Source organism: Pelobates fuscus, chromosome 3 (assembly GCF_036172605.1).
Source record: "Pelobates fuscus isolate aPelFus1 chromosome 3, aPelFus1.pri, whole genome shotgun sequence".
In the NCBI taxonomy this organism is placed as follows: domain Eukaryota; kingdom Metazoa; phylum Chordata; class Amphibia; order Anura; family Pelobatidae; genus Pelobates; species Pelobates fuscus.
In genome coordinates, this window is record NC_086319.1 from 74,302,906 (window position 1) to 74,321,686 (window position 18,781).

General features: G+C 38.3%; 1 protein-coding gene across 3 annotated transcripts in view; it reads left to right on the forward strand.

Moving 5' to 3' along the window:
- HCFC2 (host cell factor C2) overlaps positions 1-9,837 on the forward strand; it is a 38,808-nt gene extending 28,971 nt beyond the window's left edge. The window contains exons 13-16 of one of the 3 annotated variants that reach the window (XM_063447215.1): positions 2,249-2,434; positions 4,084-4,369; positions 6,483-6,546; positions 8,936-9,837. In XM_063447215.1, the coding sequence (XP_063303285.1) occupies positions 2,249-2,434; positions 4,084-4,369; positions 6,483-6,546; positions 8,936-8,969 (570 nt within the window). In that variant the 3' untranslated portion in view covers positions 8,970-9,837. Of the gene's footprint in view, positions 1-2,248; positions 2,435-4,083; positions 4,370-5,110; positions 5,289-6,482; positions 6,547-8,932 lie in introns of those variants that run through there. The other 2 variants (XM_063447217.1, XM_063447216.1) reach the window with 2 other exon arrangements.
- The last annotated feature ends 8,944 nt before the right edge of the window (positions 9,838-18,781 follow it).

Consider the following 18,781-nt stretch of genomic DNA (forward strand, 5'->3'; position numbering starts at 1 on the left):
TCCCCCCTCCCCTCCCATAGTGTTCTCCCCCCCTCCCCTCCCATAGTGTTCTCCCCCCCTCCCCTCCCATAGTGTTCTCCCCCCCTCCCCTCCCATAGTGTACTCCCCCCCTCCCCTCCCATAGTGTACTCCCCCCCTCCCCTTCCCTCCCCCCCTCCCCTCCCCTCCCCCCCCCCCTCCCCTCCCCCCCTCCCCTCCCATAATTACTTACCTGTCCTGAAGCGTGGGCCGGCTTCACAGCTTGCACCGCGGTACAGGAACTTTAATTTCATGTTCCGGTTTCCGGCGGGACTGAAAGGAAGTGTGCACACTATTGTGCACACTTCCTTTCAGTCCCGCCGGAAACCGGAACATGAAATGAAAGTTCCTGTACCGCGGTGCAAGCTGTGAAGCCGGCCCACGCTTCAGGACAGGTAAGTAATTATGGGATATCGGCGTATAACACGCACCCACGATTTTCCCCCTATTTTCAGGGGAAAAAAGTGCGTGTTATACGCCGATAAATACGGTATATATTTTTAAACATGAAAGGGAGAAAATTACCCAACCCGGGTGTCTTGTAATAAGGCAACCAGATGGGTAAAGGCCCAGTCCAATCTTAAACTAAACGTAGCAAAAAAACAAAAAACTTTATTAAAGTCTATTAAAAGACTGGGTCCGCATAGTGATGGACAAAGTCTTAAATATGTGGGAAAGACCTTTCGCCATTTCAGACTGAGGATACGCGAACATGTTAACTCAGTTAGGCGACATCTGGAGACGCCTGTCTCAAGACACCTACACCAACACCACAATCACTCCTCAGCGGGTATTCGATTTATGGGTCTTGAGCATATACCACAACCCCCTAGGAAAGGGAACTGGGATCTTAGACTTAGACAGAGAGAAGCTTTCTGGATCTATCATCTTAAAACACGTTCACCTATGGGGTTGAATGAGGGCTTCTCTTACTCTCCATTCATTTAAGAGTACTGCCGTATTCTGACAAATAATGTTATCTTAATAACAAGCCTGTATATATGTATATATTTCTTTATTCATTTCTATTTTTTGCACCTCTAGGCTACACCCCTAATTATTCTCACATTATGTCCAGTATACCTGTGGGTTACCCTGCTTCCCTCGTTTTGAGTGCTCTATTACACTCCCTGTCAACCTAAGATCATTTACTTAAATATATGGACTTGGAAGTTAGTTGTTAGTGATAATACAGTATCCGTGCGTATGTTGCCAGGTTGTTATCAAACCGACTATAACGGATATATGTAAATTATACTCTAAACTAGCAGCAGCCCCTTGTGTATATATATTTATTTAACATGACACTTTTTCAGTGGAAACAACTGGGCACTCCAAGGGTTAAAATCTCCCGGTCTAATATGCATTGGTGTGAAGGGCTGGATTTACGGCACATGCATGCCACGCCCCCTTCAATCGTCAGCCGGCTAATGCTCTGAACACACGGGATTGGTGGATACCCACGTGGACCAAATTGAGATATCGGTTTAAATAAACCGCGGGGACAGCCTCCCTTCAGATACCCCTGATGACGGCGTACGGTTACGCCGAAACGCGCGTCGGGTTCAGTCAGTCTTCACTTACTTGAGCACTTCAGCACCTTTTTCTGCACTCATGTTTGTTTAGCGTTTTTAACTGGGGCTATATGTGTATGGACTTAGTCTAGTCTTAGATTAGAACACCCACGAAGGTGTTATTTAGGAGAATAAGGGCTAGCACAGGACTTTAGGGATTTTGTGTGAGATTATTCACTTTACTTTTTCTCTCCCCCCTCCTGTCCTTACTGCTGTCTTGTTTCCCGGATTGCTGCATGGTTTAGCATACTGCCTCGATCTACAAGGGGCTCGTCTAATAGAATCAGCCTATTGTAAGCTGACTACCTATGCAGCTATCGCTCTCCTTATAGGACTTTGTCCATCACTATGCGGACCCAGTCTTTTAATAGACTTTAATAAAGTTTTTTGTTTTTTTGCTACGTTTAGTTTAAGATTGGACTGGGCCTTTACCCATCTGGTTGCCTTATTACAAGACACCCGGGTTGGGTAATTTTCTCCCTTTCATGTTTGTAAATTCAGGGTTATGCCCTACTACCCAGTCTAGGTGACCATCTCTCCTGGGGTACGGAAGTTGGGTTTGGAATTTTCTTCCCAGTCTTCTGGCCCCTAGAGGCCTTTTATTTTTTCTCTATATATATTTTTATTTTTTATTTTAATTTCCCGTCATTGTCTAGATTGGTGACCCAGATATAACTGACTGCACACTATTAAAAAAACACGAATTACTGCCGGGAAGCAGTTATCGATTCAGAGTGGCAGCAATCAATGGCCTTGGAATAGGACCTTTCAGTAAAATCGGTGAATTTAAGACTTGCATACCTGGCTTTCCTGGAGCTCCTTCCTCCGTCAAAATAACAAAGGTAAGATTACTATCATTCAGACAGACAATGAAAGAAATATAAAATACAAGGACAAAGCAGTGAAAGTAATGCTGAATACAGAGAGATAATAAATGTGAGTCTGGTGGCAAAACAATATGCATTTCACATACACTTGTCTAAATTCCGTTTCATTTTCATCTACCTTATTTAGATCCGTTTTTAGGCTTTTAAAAATGTGCAAAGCTGCCGTATTTCATGGGGGAGTTATAAGCTTGGTGTCCCAGATACTTGTGAACTAGAGTTCTGGATTACAAACATCACCGCTATTTCCATAAATTGCTTTACTTAGCCCACACCTGGGGTTTCATGGTCTAAGACAGCAAATCAGTGGGAACTACATTTGGAAGAGTTTTGTGATCAATCTACTGCAACAAATTGCATGTGGATGCATGTTTTATGACCATAAGGTATGCAGAGAGTGCCATTGGGGTTTATTTATTAAATTGCACATTTTAGGGCAAAACCATCAATCCACTGGATCTTTTTGGCTTCAGTTTTACATTTTCCTTTTCATATAGTTACATTGTAATAAAGGCTGAAAAAAGACTGTACTCAATTTGTCTCACTATTTCACAAATCTGTTTCTCTTGTTGCTCAAAAAAGGGGCAAATAATCTGAGAATCCTAAAAAAATAATCCCGGCACACAAGTTAAAAGGTGAAGAACTGGCTGCTGCAAGCCTCTTTTTTGGAAATCCAAACAGAGTTTCCAGAATCACCACATCTCGCATGTTTCTGAGGCATTTTCCATTTGCTCTCTTGACTCTAGAAATGGCAATTCCAAATCATCTGGCTTCTAACCTGCATGCTATCTGTTACATCCCTAACTATTCTTTTTAGGCTTAGTTGTATCTTCTTGATCTCCTTTTTATTTACTATGCTCCATATCTCCAATCCAAAGGGGTATTAATTTAATTTCTTACTTTGAAAATAACTTAATTAATAGACATTATTATTATTATTATTATTTATAAAATTCTAACATCTTCCACAAAGCTATACAATAGATATATTCAAGCAGCTCAGATACTCTAAATTTACGCTGCTTCAATCTTTTCCTCTTTTTTTTCGTCATTTGTAATGTTTTTTTTTTATTTTTTTTTCCTAAAATACATAAGGCAAAGTAGAGGCCAATTTGTCATATATATTCTTTCATTCACATGACAAAAGGCTGAGCTACCTCGGTCTGCCTCGTATATGATAAACCAGAATGCCATGGACTTCAATTTAGGGATCTCTGCTTTAACCTGGGCCCTTATTGCAGCGCTGGGGGAGCCCCAAATGAATGACAAACACACAGGTTCATAAAGTACTGCCCACACTTTAATGCTTAGCAACATAATAATGTGTATTCATGTAGGGACGTGATGTAACTTTGTACCAATCAAAAGGTAACACATTTTCAAAGCACTACATTTTAGAAGCTCGTGATTTCTGTTATTTTCTGCACAGTCAAAAATTTGATTGCTGGAAAAATCAGAAAGTATGAACAATGCGTTTGAAATGTTAGTAAATTATAAAACAAAGAAAAGGATTATCACCTAAACATGGTTGCGGTATATCAAAAGGTAAAACCTCTTAATCCCATTAGTGTGTAAAATGCATTTTTATTTTTTTATGTATGTCACAGACGGCAGATTGTATCCATATATCCTGGGAGACTCCTTCCTCGCCCACTGGGAATATTTTAGAATATTCTGCTTACTTAGCCATACGCACAGCACAGCTTCCAGAGGCCCTGAATCAGCTTGTCTTCATGAAGATTTACTGTGGCCTCCAAACATCTTGTACTGTAACAGCCGCGCAGCTAGCAAACGCTCATGTCGATTGCACCTCCAGGCCTGCTGTTGTGTTCCGGATTTCTGCAAAGAATGAAAAAGGCTACGGACCAGCTACACAAGTTAGATGGTTACAAGGTAGGTAATGTAGAACATGACATTTTATTCTGAATGCTTGGAGCTCTAATAAAACTTATAGTATAAAGGAATCTACTATCCCTGAGCAAATAACATTCTGAAATAGTTCGCCAGCAAATGCCTGGATTCCAGCAAGTTATTCTTTTGGACCTAGAATATGTGTCTCTAAGGACAAGTCATACATTTTTTATTATTGAAATGGAACGATTACATGTATTGTTTTGTAATACACATATATAACTATTGTTGTACAATTATTATTTGGGCAATTCTTTTCAAGATTTACTGCAAAAAAAGAAACAAAGGACAAATATAATTCCACACCTGGCCACAAAAGTTGAGAAATGAAAAAGAAAGTTAATAAAATTATTAAATAATTCAAATAAATTGCCGAAGTTCTGTCAGTGTAGTTACTAGGTAGGACAAGGAGAAGAGAACAAACTATGAGGATGTGGTTAAAGAAGGAAGCAAAATGAAATGTGGGAAAAAGTAGGGACACGTGTCAGAGACACCCGTGCCACCAGCCCCGGCGTGGCGTTGGTTTACCCCTGTGCAATCACCTAGATGCACTGAGCTATTAAGAGTCCCCAACAGGAGCCCTTGCATCTGCATAGGCCAGCCAGGGCCTCCAAGTGTCTACATACTTAGCTCAACAATCTAATAAAGCAGAAGTAAGCGCCTCCATGGCTCTAATTTCTTCAAACCGCATTAGCTATTGCATGTGTATACTTTCATAAAAAGTTTTCATGAAGGCACACCAGCTGTCCATTATCTGCATACACTTGGGTCAGGAAATATGTGCTTCTGATTAGAGAGGACTTGAAGTTGGCTGGATCACGGAGCAAGGCTGAGCTAAGAGATTTAGAAATGTATGTGTGCATTGCAACTGTATAAGCACAAAAGCTATAATGCATGTAATCTTTTATTTTACAAACATAAAAACACGTTCCTTTAAGATGTTCTATTTCCTATTCTCGTCATAAGGTCTACCAGTCTGGCTACCTTATCTCTCAGGGAGATGCTCACAGGACTGCTTATACTGCATTACAGTCAGTGCTCCCATGCAGTCTTTTGAAGGTGACCACATTATTTTGCAGAATAATAGGCGTGCTTGTGTTATAATCATTATTCTAATGCCCTTTCCTATTTGTCTGAAGGAAACAAACTAGCTTTCTAAAACCAAAATTGTATAGAAATAATCCAAAGAAATATATTTAATGCTTATTTTGTTACCACTTTTAATTTTGTAGACCGTTTCTATGTTTTCATGTTTTGCATTTGATTAATTTGACAATGCTATGGTTTACTTCAAACCTGTTCATTTCATGGGATCTAGACAATGTTGTTGTTTTTTTTTTTTAATTTGTGTTCGCAGTTGTTTGCAGGTTAACATTTAACCCCTTAAGGACCAAACTTCTGGAATAAAAGGGACTCATGACATGTCACACACGTCATGTGTCCTTAAGGGGTTAATTAACGTTTTGAAAAAAATCTACAAATGCACACCTCCCAACACTTCAAATGGACACTTTAATTTTTATGGCTGTGCGTGTGGCTGTTCTTAGACATATTAGGTGATTTACTAGTAACAATTTGTCCAACTAAAAATTTATTTAGAACAATGTACTTTATATGCATAGACTGATTTAACACATTTATTGTAGTTAAACACACTTTACTTTGGTGTTTTATTGTTAAACACACCAACAATATAAAGTTATTAAATAGGATCATTGGCAGGTATGCAAAGGTGTATTTTCCTTGTTTCATCGTGTGACCCCAAACCATTGGCCTTTTTCTTTTATATTGAAACAAAGTTGTTGGATCTAGTCTGCTGCTTGACTTGCAGTCCTGGAGTCTGCAAAAAATGCATGTGCAATTCTTAATTTCTGTGATGGTTATTACACACCACAAACCTCTTGGCCTATTCTTATCAGGCCCATCACATTAATGGGCGAGCCTGCTAATAGCATATAAATTGCCTCTTAGAACAACTATTAAACGCTATAGCACAATAATTGTAAACAAATTTTCTTTTGGTGGGTGTTCTGTATTTTTTTTGTTTTTTTTATATATATATACATAATTTTTAATGCTGTTAATTAAATTTTAGATTCATCCAAAAATAAAAAGGAAATGAAGAATACAGAGAAACAGTATGTGCCAACATCACAAAGGTACTTCCTGACACTAATCAACAGGCTATTCACCCCTGTCTGTAGATCATGCTCAGATGTTTCAGTCTCAATAGACGTCTAATACACATGACAAAATAAAGTACTCACTGTTTTTTTTTCATAATAATGACCTTTTGCTCTTAAAGCTGCTCTATCACAAGGCAACTTTTTTTTTTGCCACCACAACTCTCTGAGTTCCAGTAGTCCCACCACATTTTTGTTTTGTTTGGTTATGAAATTCGCCCATTTTGACCTTTTCCTTGATTTCAAATCACTGCCATCTTGAGGATCCCAGCGGTGACATTTACTCTTGCCTTCATTTTCCAATTTCTCCTTCCTGTGCTCAAAAGCCTACACTAAATTGTTCTACTTGGTCATGTGATGCTGTTGGTGAATGGCCCATGACTATATTTGGTGATCAGGTGACATGAAGTCACTATCTGTTGCTGTGAGCTCGTGCGACCCTCGAGGAATGACGAGAGATATCAAATGAATCGGGGATGTACGTAACGGCCAGGTGAATATTGAAGGAAGATGGAACTTGACCTAATAAGTGGAGCTTGCTTTCAGCTCCACCATTTGTCAAATTTAGAAAAAAAATACACAACAAAATGTGTCCCTACTACAGAAACTAAGAAAAAAAAAAAAAGTACTGATTAGGGAGAGAAGAGGAAATAATTGGAGAAAGGTAAGTTTGAGATGTCAGAGCCGTGTTAACATGGTCACATTAAAGGCGTTGACGCTGGCGTCTGTCTATCACATATTTTTTTTCCCTTTTACAGTGAATCGCTGTACTGCAGTTAGTATGGATTTTTACCGTCATTCTGACTGTGGTATCGTAGCAGTTATTTATCCGTTTTTGCTCCTGTTTTAACTATCCATTACACTTTAGTTGTAAACAGTTTTTTTTTTTTTTTAATTTGTTAACAAACCATAGGCCAAACTATTCCTCAGACACAACAATGTTTCACATTGCCAGAGACAAAGGGACAGGTTCGGTGCACTTAAGGGGACAGTTTAGGCTTCATAACAACTTCATCTGAATCGTACCTTCAGGAATTTTCGACCGGTTTAACCCCGAAGTTGCTTCCAGCGCCGGTTTCCCCAGGTGGCATATGGCTTCTCAAATTTCACTTACAGGAAGCGTGGAGTGCCACCCGGCAAGGGGAACGCCAATCAGTGACTCCCCATTCACAAAACTGTCTTGGAAAAGGTTTCTATCTAAGCCAGTTTATTGAATGGGAAGTCTCTGATTGGCTAAGAGTGTCAGCTGGCTGCTCTCAACCAATCAACGGTGCCCCTGTCTGGCGGCACTGTTCTTCCTGTAAGGGAAATATCAGAAACAGGGAGGAGCTGAGACCTACGCTGGAGGCAACTTCGGGGTTCAACTGTTCAAAAACGCAAAGAAGGAAAGACATGGAGAGAATTTAAACATGGAGTACTATATCGATTTCTAGTATAAACAGATTGGATTTTAAATTGTTTTATTCCAACTCTGTACTAATGGCACTAACATCATATATATCTGCAAGCATTGGAAAGATATAAAACTGGGATGGGTTAGGAGGCCAGTAGAGGGTGCATCATTGACACATTTAGCATCACTAATAATGGGCAGATCAGTAGCGGAAGTGTGAATGCAAATCAGGCTGACTGGCTCTGTGGGTAAGGCAGTTTGCTCAGCACAAACATATCTGGTGATCTGCTCACATTTGTAGAGGACATGGTGTTGGTCTTCAGAAACAGGACACGTGACTCCAAAAGCAGGGTAGGACTCTGCATTGGGGACTATCCCTCCCAAAGGGGATCAACTAAGAAGTAACATAAAAACAATATTGGCGTTTGTTGTAATTAAAGCATTTAAGGTTTTTCAATACAATGGTGATCAAAAAAGAAAAATAATGAAAAGCATTAAAAAAAAAAGTGAAACATTAATTGAATAAATATATTGAATGTACAGACTGGGTTTATTCACTAAACTGAAAATTGAGAAAGTAAATGGAGTTTTTTTTTTTGTTTTTTTTAACTTGGCTATTTGGCCCTAAAATTAGTCAATTCTTCACAATTTGCTGTTCAGCAAATTACCCAAGGATCCCATTCTTCTCTTATTTTAGCAAACTGTCCATTTATGTCTCTGATTATACTGTTACTAATGCCATCATCACAAGTTCTCCTCTTGGTATCCATTCTCTCTTTTTCGAATACCAGGAGGACTGTTTTACCTAAGTGTTTGGCTTCTGAGTCTACTGTTCATGTCCTAATGTTGATCCAGTCCTGTTTACGGATTTTAAGTACTGTCCCTTTACTGCTTTCATGTCTCTTTCACAGGAGTGTTTCATCGTAACAGAGCTTGCATAAAAATAATAACTATCATCATGTTTTACAGCAGAGAAAACATGAAGTTCAAATTGGAGAGCCCATGACAAGAAGAGAGATCCTGGAATCTAACAGATGTTTTCCAAACCGCAAGGAATCCTTTCCCCACTCTGGAAATGGAGTTCTATGTTTCACTTTTTTGTAATTTTTTTTTTCTTTTTTTTAAATTTCAAAATGTTTATTTTTACATTATGCTTGTTATAAGTCTTATTGAATTGATATACGTATATAAATGACTATATATCTTTTTTTTTTTTTTGTTAAAATATAATCATGCGTAATGTACTCAGGTGGGATTACATGGTGCAGTTTCTGTTTATAAGAAGCTGAATTTTTGCTTCCCTCTTTTTATTTATTTAAAAAACAAAACAAAAAAACAAAAACACCACCTACCTGTACTTGTGAGTATTTGGTTTTAAGCAATAATGTGGTGCAAAGGGAACAGAGGGATTTTAAAATAGTGCAATATTAAGACAAGTAGCACTTCCCAATATTAAGGGGTATCGTGCCAGTCTTTCATGATGAGATTATTGGGGTATAATAAAATAGAGTATCACCTAAACTATTTTCTTTGTATACTTTTATACAAAAAATAATCTATAAAGCAAAGCACTTTTAAAAGAGCCATTTTTTTTTAGACATAGAAAAAAAAGAAACCCCTTAATGTAATATGCGGAGACGAGGAGTGTACTTATACAAAGCTAGAAATCTCAAGCTGAACCAGTCGGGAAAATATATAGCTTGCAACATGCCAAGTTAGTTCCATTCATTGAGCCATATTGCTTTAGTTATGCTAGTATGTGTATAGTCAGCATGCTTATTTATTATATTTTTTGATATCTTATTGGAAGGAACTTGTAACAGATAGGAAGGGTTTAAAGAAAATAGTTACTTGTACAAAATTATACATGTTTATTTTTTATTGTGCAATTCGATTTTTCTTTAAAAAAAAATTCTTTTTAAAAAAGACTGCCTTGTGGGCTACAATCCATGTGAGTGAATAAATGTAAATGGGGTATACGTGTCTTTTGGTAGAGAAGCCTACAGTGTGGATTGAAATGTCAGTGCTTGGATTGGTCAAGTTAATATTTATATTTAGTGCTTTGCTATATTTTTTGTAATCGGTATTTAAGGGGTACATTTCATTTGGTCTAGGCATCCCTGCTCCTTAACTTCCGAATATAGGTTGGATTTATTAACAAGAGTAGGTCTGTGGAATTGAATAGTCTGTTATAGAACAGTCAGGTTAGCTGATGATGCTATAACTCAAAGGGTCACTTTAAGTACAATAACTAATTGAGTTCTATCCCGATTGGACACCTGCTAGTGAAACATAATCCTGTCCAGAATTGAGTGGGAATTCCATGTTTTAGAATGATATATTTACAATGCAGGTTTTTCAAATCGCCTTAAAAAAACATTGATCCATATACGGGATTAAACAAATATAATAGGAGGGCAACTAATGTGATTTACAGATTGCTGTAGAATTGCTCTTAATGCATTCCCCATAGGAATCCAGAATCATCATGTATTTCACTTCCCAAACAAACTTTAAAGCCAATGTAAGTGAAATACAACATCAAACAAATCTTAAATGTAGGAATTTTGCTCACATCCTAGAAAATAAGAATAAATCAAGGACTACAAGTTCAAGCAATGCATTTTTAAAGAAATCTATTTTCTGGTATAACTCGCTGTATATTTCAGTGATGAGTTCTTTTTTTAGCATAAGAAGTATAGTATAAAATCTATGTTTTCATAAATCTTAAGACATGATGTAACCAATGTGCTTTACTTGAAATGATTGTCATATTTCGAATGAGTAGCTTACTTTTTAAAGACAGACCTGGGAAACGTCTAAGTTATTTTTGCAATATTTTTCACGGACAATGATATATATTTTGAAGTGCACTAATGGTAGTAGATACTCGTCATAGCAGGCAGTGTGTTGTAGCTGTATAGTGCTATTGATGGTATTGTAATAGCAATTTTACTATTTTGTGATAAATAGGAGTGTTGCAGGGTTATACAGTAAAGGTGAAAGGAAAATTAGTGGTGCTGAATGCCAGTCTTTAAATACCTTTTTGATATGAAATTAATCCGAATTAGTAAAATAAATCTACAAATGGCACATGCAGATCAGCCGTTGCTAGATGTGTTTTGACAATTTGTTGACCTCTGTTTGTGGAAGTGTATGATACATTGAAGCCATCATGTATCATTTTTTGGGTTTTGGGAAACAATGACTATCACTTAATATATAAGGCAAGTGGACTTGAACTTCATATATAACTATAAAATGTTGTAATGCTGAGTCGTGACAGCTAGCTGTGCAACAGAGTATTGCCTAAAGGCTGACTGAGTATCATGGCAAATGTAGGTAACATACAAGAGTGTGCCAAGATTAGCCTTCACTCATTTGGGGTGTTCATGCCCATCCTTTGTACCTGTCGTGATGTATCTGCAGAAAGGAACAAGTGCCTAGGTACTTTTGCCATAGATTCAGTATTGGCGTTATTTTTAATTATTGTAGTTTGATACTTTGCAAAACTAAAAGCAGTTTGGTGTTGATGTAATGTAGAGTTCATTGTTAAAGGAACAGTCCAAGCACCATAACCACTATAGCTCACTGTAGTGGCTATGTCACCAGGAGTGTTCTGGCACCTTTCCAGAGTAATTTGTCAGGAGAATCCAGATTTCTCCCCTGGGCAATGCATGGCTAACAGGGCCGCACTTATCAGTGCAGCCCCGCTTAGTTGAGTCGAGTTGGAAACCGCGCTATGCATGCCCAGGAGAACATAGCAATGTTGCCAGGCTGTTTTGACATATCACTCTGGAAGGAAGTGAGCGTACTCTTTGCACCACAACCATTACAGCAAACTGTTATCGTCATGGAACTTGGAGTGTTCTTGTAGGATCAGGAGGCAAGTTATTGCGTAACAAGTGAATGTGCTGTTTGTGGATTTATAATATGACATGGTTACTTATTAAAGTGTATCGTTTCTGGAGTTTAAAGTTAATTTTAAAGGTTAGGCCAAAATAACTGATTCAGAAACCCTTTCAAAGCTGTTTTCAGTGTGGTTATTTCGGCCTTAAATTCTAAATTAAGTTTGAATTCTTGAGCAGTTGTACTTTAGTGGATAACCCTGTTAGTGTAAAAAAGTTTGAAATTATGGATTCAACTTTTTCTTTTACTGACCAGATTTTTTTTACATATGACTTTCTGCAGTTATTGTGAATAATATTCTGAGTCTAAATGAAGCATGTGCTTAGGTTAATGTAATTGTTTAATAACCTTGTGTGTAAATTGAAATATAAGTAGGAGGACTGCCCTGTGCTCAAGCAATAGTATGTTATAATGTGGCCTCTTTAATATTTTGCATTTGAATTTGTAATGGATATCTTAGCTGGAGTATATATTCTTGTGAGTGTTTGGTTACTATATAAATATATATCAAATACATATATTTTACAATGGCACAGAGTGCACTTAATTTTTAAAATTAGGCATTTTTTTTGTTACCGAAAGATTATTTTTATGCTGAGGAATTCTAAGCAACCTAAATCATGTGTATAAATATGCAGCAATGTTTTCTTTGTACAGTTTACATGCAATCTAGAAGTATCCCAAGAAATTCATTATGGGAATAGGTGAAAGGGATTATGGATTGTAACTAACCAGCTAGATTTTCAAGAACTGTTTGAGCAGGGAAATCCCTTAGCACTTGGTGTGTTTTACCAGATACCAGCCACTACCTGCTGTTGGTACAGACATACATAACCCTTTGACAGAAACCCATTAACTGTAATATAGCCAATGGGTAAGCGTTTATCAATGTATCGAGACTCTGTATTGGTTTGCTTCTGTATGGAGATGCAGACTGACCTGTTCTTGGCAGAGTTGATGATATCAAATTATATTCCTTTTATGATAAGGATTGTAGGCATCTTGGTACTGAACTGTAATTTGTTTCGAGGCTTGTGTAATGCTGCCTTATGGTTAGGAATGCTAGTATGGAGATAAATGATTGGATGTGCAATGGTTTGCCTTCAAGCTAGTTTGCCATTAAAGGAATACTCCTAGCACCATAACCACTACAGCTGTCCGTAGTGGTAATTGCGCCAAGATTGCCCTAGTGCCTCCCAGAGTAACTCGTCAAACCAAGAAGGGTTTGACAAAGAATCTGAGTCAACCATTGCTCACTCCACAAGATAGTACTCTTGAGCTAAGCACAGCCTAATACATCTCTCAATGGCTGAGAGCACTTTTCCAATGAGGGCAGCCCTGCATAGCTCAGTGGAGATAACTGGATTCCATCTGCAGGAGAAGTCAAGGACAGGCTGTGTGACTGCAGACACTCGGGTAATTTCCAAACTGTTATTAAATAGTTTGACAAACTGTGGTGGGAGTGCGCCAGGGGACTTTTGGCACCTTAACAACTAAAGCAGACTGTAGTGGTTATTGTGCTTGGGGCGTTCCTTTAAAAAGAGTTACTGACCTAAAGCATGTGAGCACCTTACTCAACCTGTTTTAATATAGTATTGAATAATAATTGGAGGAGACGTTGCTTTTAATTAACAAAGATTGCAGTCGCGCATCATGTAATGAAAATAAAATTGCAATCTAAAACCCGTATCCAATTATAGCAAAAAGAGTAAGATATTTTTATTTATTTTTGTAACAAAGACATATTGGAGGAGTTTGATAAAATGGTCAGTAATCAATAAGTGATATTATCAGCAGGAACATTTTTAGTGGTTTCTATGGTGATTTTAGAACATTTCACATTTATAAATCATCCATGCTTTAATAGTTATGGTGATAAAATCAGAGCATGGAATGGTGAAAAATCGGTTTCTTTTTTTTTTGTGTAGTTTAGTAGAGAAACGTACAATTCTTTTTTGAACTATACACTAGAACTATATTTTTGATTGGTAAAAGACGCAAAGTAAATTCTGTCTTCGTAATGCTTAAGAAAATGTAAAAGTAATCTAAAAAAAGAATCCAATGTTTCATTTAGTGTCAGGAAAAAAATGGAAAGAATACAAATTGGCATATTAACCAGAAAGTTTGAACGGCGGAGCATTGCTGTATTTGTGTGCAAGATTTAAAAAAACGACTTTTTTTTTTTCTTCTATTTCTTCTAACCTTTTAAGTTGTCAGATAATTGAGTAATATTTCCTTAAAACATCATGTGATTTGAAAATTATATATTGTCCCCAGAAAAACTTCCCATTTAAATGTGAGTTTAGACACAGAAGATGTACCTGGATTCCAATCATAAACATTCAGTGGGTATGTTTTTTTTAAACTAAAAACTTGACATTCATTTGTAAGAAAATTGCAAATTTTGAGAGCAAAAAAAGTAAAATTGGAATAAACTCTGTTTAGTATTTTAAAAATATTTAGTTCCTTTTTTCAAGTCTTTTAAAGCTCACATTTAAACAATGCTTTTTGAATATATTCACTTATGCCTAATTGTATTACTGGTTCTTTCTCACAGCTGTAGTAATATGTGAGTGAATGCATGAATTTAAATGGACCTTATAATCTAAACAGTATTTATAATTTTAATGTAATGAATTATAAAAAAATATCTATGGACTCTGATTTCCTTCCATTTAAAACCATGTGACACTGTATGCAAATAAACTATGGTGTATAATTGTTCATTGTCTTGTGTATATTTGATAAAAATTCTGCAAGTACAATCTGTAATTTCTCATGCTCAAAATTTCCATTTGCCGGCTGATCTTTTGCAAGTGAAAAATCCAACCTTTTTAAATATGTCGCTGTTAACAAATAAATGTTGTTAATTTAAAATTCAGGTTGCTCCCCAGTTAGCCTTCATCTTTAGTCTGTCCTCTTCCAATTACCTGACACAGCATCATTTGTAGTCCAATAGCAGCATTAAATCAAGGTGCAGTTTTCAGGGGAGGAGGACGACGACATTCCAAGATCAGAAGGCAGACGGGCAAAGGTGAGAGGACAGCTGATAAGAGTGTGCACAAGCCTCAACAGTGCAGTACAGAAGGTAAAATTGTATACTTGCCCTGCAAGCATGCCCCTTTCCGGACATTTATGTCCCACAGAACATGTCTGCTTGAATTGTGGATCACTAGGGAGCATGGGAATGTAAGATTATATTCTACCTTGCTCCTGGCCACCATTTCTTTTTATCTTCAGCACCTAGTGGCTTTACCTGTTACCATTCACTTGCCCTCATGTGAGAGTACAAAATGGTCTATAGACGATTCTCTGAGACATCGGAATCTTCTGCAGATAATTTTGCTTTTGAAGGGGTGGATTCTGCTGAAACACTCTTGACAACATCCACTTTAAAGTATAGTGTGACATTGATTCCCAGCCAATGGTAATTCTGACAGACCGCCTGGCACCCCGACCGGGTACCTCTGTCAATCGCTGCTTCCTAGTACTTGCGAACACCAGAAGCACTGTACTGGAACACCATAACCACCATAGACCCCACGAACCGCCGCAGCGGTTGGTTGGGGTCTCACCGTCCTCCACCCACCCAGGACCCAAGACCAGGATCCAGCTTCCAGTGGGTAGACCTCCTAGTCCAGAGAGCGTAGCAGGAACATCTCTTATAAGAGCTAGTGATTATACTCAGGAGAGTATTGTGATATAGCAATCCCCAGGGTGAATGTAGTTCTCCAATCCCCCAAACATGAGCCAAGACTTCATGAATCTCAATTTAATGGTTGCCACACTTGGCCTTTTATGACAATCCCCATGCAAGGGGTACGCCCACATGGACCTTGTTGGTACTCCAACACAAAGACAGACCAATAAGAACAGTGATTAAATGCCCGACACTCTCATAACAAATATACAATTCCTCCTCCCAGTTTGGTAGATAATTGGATCAGTAACTGTACTAATTCTAATCCAATTATCTCCAAGCACAGAAAAAACATACTTTTTTTTTTTCTTTCTAAAACACTGCAAATGTACCTTAAAAATACATAAAACCCCACAAATGTTACATCCCTTGATAGCCCTGATCTGGGTGACAAGCATATCCAAAAATCACCCAGATCAGTTCAGGAATTTCCTGGAAGTCATTTATTTGACCGACCGCAGGCATGGTCCCATAGCCGAAAATAGTTTCATAGAATCGCGGCTAAGTTCCACTGGAGAACCGACCGGGAACCGCCAAGTTTTCATGCCAAAAATAGTTCCAGGGCATTTGCAGCTAAGTCCCACTGAAGTCTATTCGCGGTTTTGGTCCATGCGAACAAGATGGCTGCCACCTCGTGGTCGGCCATAGGAATTGCGGCCACCCAGACGAACACTTAACCACTGTGGTGGAATTTGCAACAATGTATCCAAGTCTTTTGCAGGGGCCATAGTCACAGGGTAGGAGGCTGGCAAACAGGCCCCTCTAAAAACGTGTGGCAAACTCACAGGGAAAGGGGAGTTTGCCACAGTAATGGCATTTGCTTATTTTAAACAAGTAATTATTTTATCATCAATATTTAATATTAAAGTCCTATACTATAGGATGTATTCACTAAACACTGAATAGTGGATTTAATAGCAAAATTTAGGCCAAAATATCAATTGTGAAGAATCTCCAACTATTACAACTGTAGTCACAACTTGTGTATTTCTGCCCATCGGATTTAAATCTTATGGAGTATAAAGAATCCCATTGAATACACCGATCAACAACGTGAAAACCACTGACCGGTGAAGTGAATAACATTGATAATCTTGTTACAATGGCACCTGTCATTAGGCAGCAAGTGAACAGTCAGTTCTTTAATTCCATGTGTTGGAAGCAGGAAAGAATGGGCAAGGGAAAAGATATGAGTGACTTTAAATGGCCAAAATAGTAATGGCTAGACTACTGTGTCACAGCATCTGCAAAACGACAAGTCTTGTGGGATGTTTTCGCTATGCTCTACCTCGCAAAAGTGCTGCAAAGAAGGACAACCGGTGTCCGGGTCAGAGGTACCCAAGGCTCATTGATGTACGTGGGGAGCAAAGGCTAGCCTGACCGGTCTGATCACACAGACGACCTAATGCAGCTCAAACTGCTGAAATTTTTTTGGACATGATAGGTGTCAGAACACACAGTGCCTCAGTTTGCTGCATAGCCACAGACTGGTAATAGTGCCCATGATGACCCCGGTCTGCTGTTAAAAGCACCATCAATGGGGACGAGAGCATCAGAACTGGTCCATAGACCAATGGAAGATGGTTGCCTAGTTTTATGAATCACGTTTTCTTTTAGATCAGGTGGATGGCCAGTGTGTCTTTTACCTTGTGAAGAGATGGGCAGGATGCACTACGGTAAGATAAGCTGAAAAAGGTTAAGGACCAGGCAACTGGTTTGGCCCCGTTACATAGAGGGTATTGTACTAAGTAGATGTAAGAGAGTATAATTTAAGCAATAGTACTAAAGTAACACACTGTGGATTTAAAAAAAAAAAAAACGTATATTGAAACGAGGAAAGTGAATTCATACTTGCCAATATTTTCTTTTCTCCGTAATGGACCATAGCAGGACTACTATTTCCATTGTATAGAAATAATTAAGCTAGATATTAGACATGTGCAATTCGTTTCGGTCCGAATATAAATTCAGATGAATTTCGGCAATTCGGACATTCGGATGCTTCCAAATGTCTGAAGTGCCGAACCGAACTGAATTACTGAAGTGCTTTGGATTTCTGAAAAGATGCAAAACAGGAGAGGGAGGGAAAATTAAGTGAATGATGACAGGAATCTAACTAACACTACCCTTAACCCCAACCCTAGTAGGGTTAGGTTTAGGGGTAGGCAGTAGGGTTTAGGGTTAGTTTAGGGGGTAGGGTTGGGGTTAGGCGTAGGGAATTGCAGAAGTCCTGAATTTCGGAATTGCCGAACTCTGGAATTTTGGAAGTGCCAAACCGAATTTTGCCCATGCACATCCCTACTAGATATAAATACTTCTCCCAAATGTCCACAATCCCTTGTTCATAGCTAGCCTCACAACTAGGATGGGAATGCAGTGATAGGTCCTCTATTGTCAAGGATATAACTGAATTTTAACCCAATTCAATACCCATCTGTTATGCCTCACAATACAGAGGTCTCTTTCTGATCAGAATGTTTTTCTCTGGCTAAGATCAAGATGTGATCCAGGTAATGAAATAAGTTGATCTCTTCCAGTCTTATCTCCACGCTAAGGGTAACCAATATCTTGTAAATACCCTTGGGGCTGTACCAAAAGGAAGTGCTCGGAACTGAAGATGCTGATTGTTAGGCAAAATCTTAGCTATTTCGGATGTTGCTTTGATATTGCAACATGTAAATACACCTCTTTCAAATATATCAATCGCCCAGAGAAACCACCTTGTTTTTCTGGCACACATCAAAGTATTCAGCTTGTGAATGTCCAGAATAGGTCTCCAATTGTCTGGGCCTTGGAGCCAAAAATAAATGGGAATAAAAACCTTGACCATACTCCTGGACAGGAACTGATACAATTACATCTTGATTCCAGAAGTGGCATGCTTTTCTTTGCATCCTAAGGAAAGCCTAATCTTAAGAGTGTCTAAAGGAGGTGTTTCTTCAAACTCAATGAAGTATCCTTTTTTGATGAGATGTCTGACCCAATTGTCTCTGATCAACTGGCCCCAAATCTCCTTGAATGGGAGCAGACAAGCCCCTACCTTATGAGATCTGTTTTGCCACCTGTCAAGATCTTTTCCATTGTCTAAAAACACTTTTTTTTCCCTCTCTCTCCTGGTAGTAGATGGATTTTGCTTCAAGGGCTAGTAAAGAAAAGAAAACTGCTTCCCTGGCTGATATTGCCTGGAGTTCCAAAACAATCTATGTGGA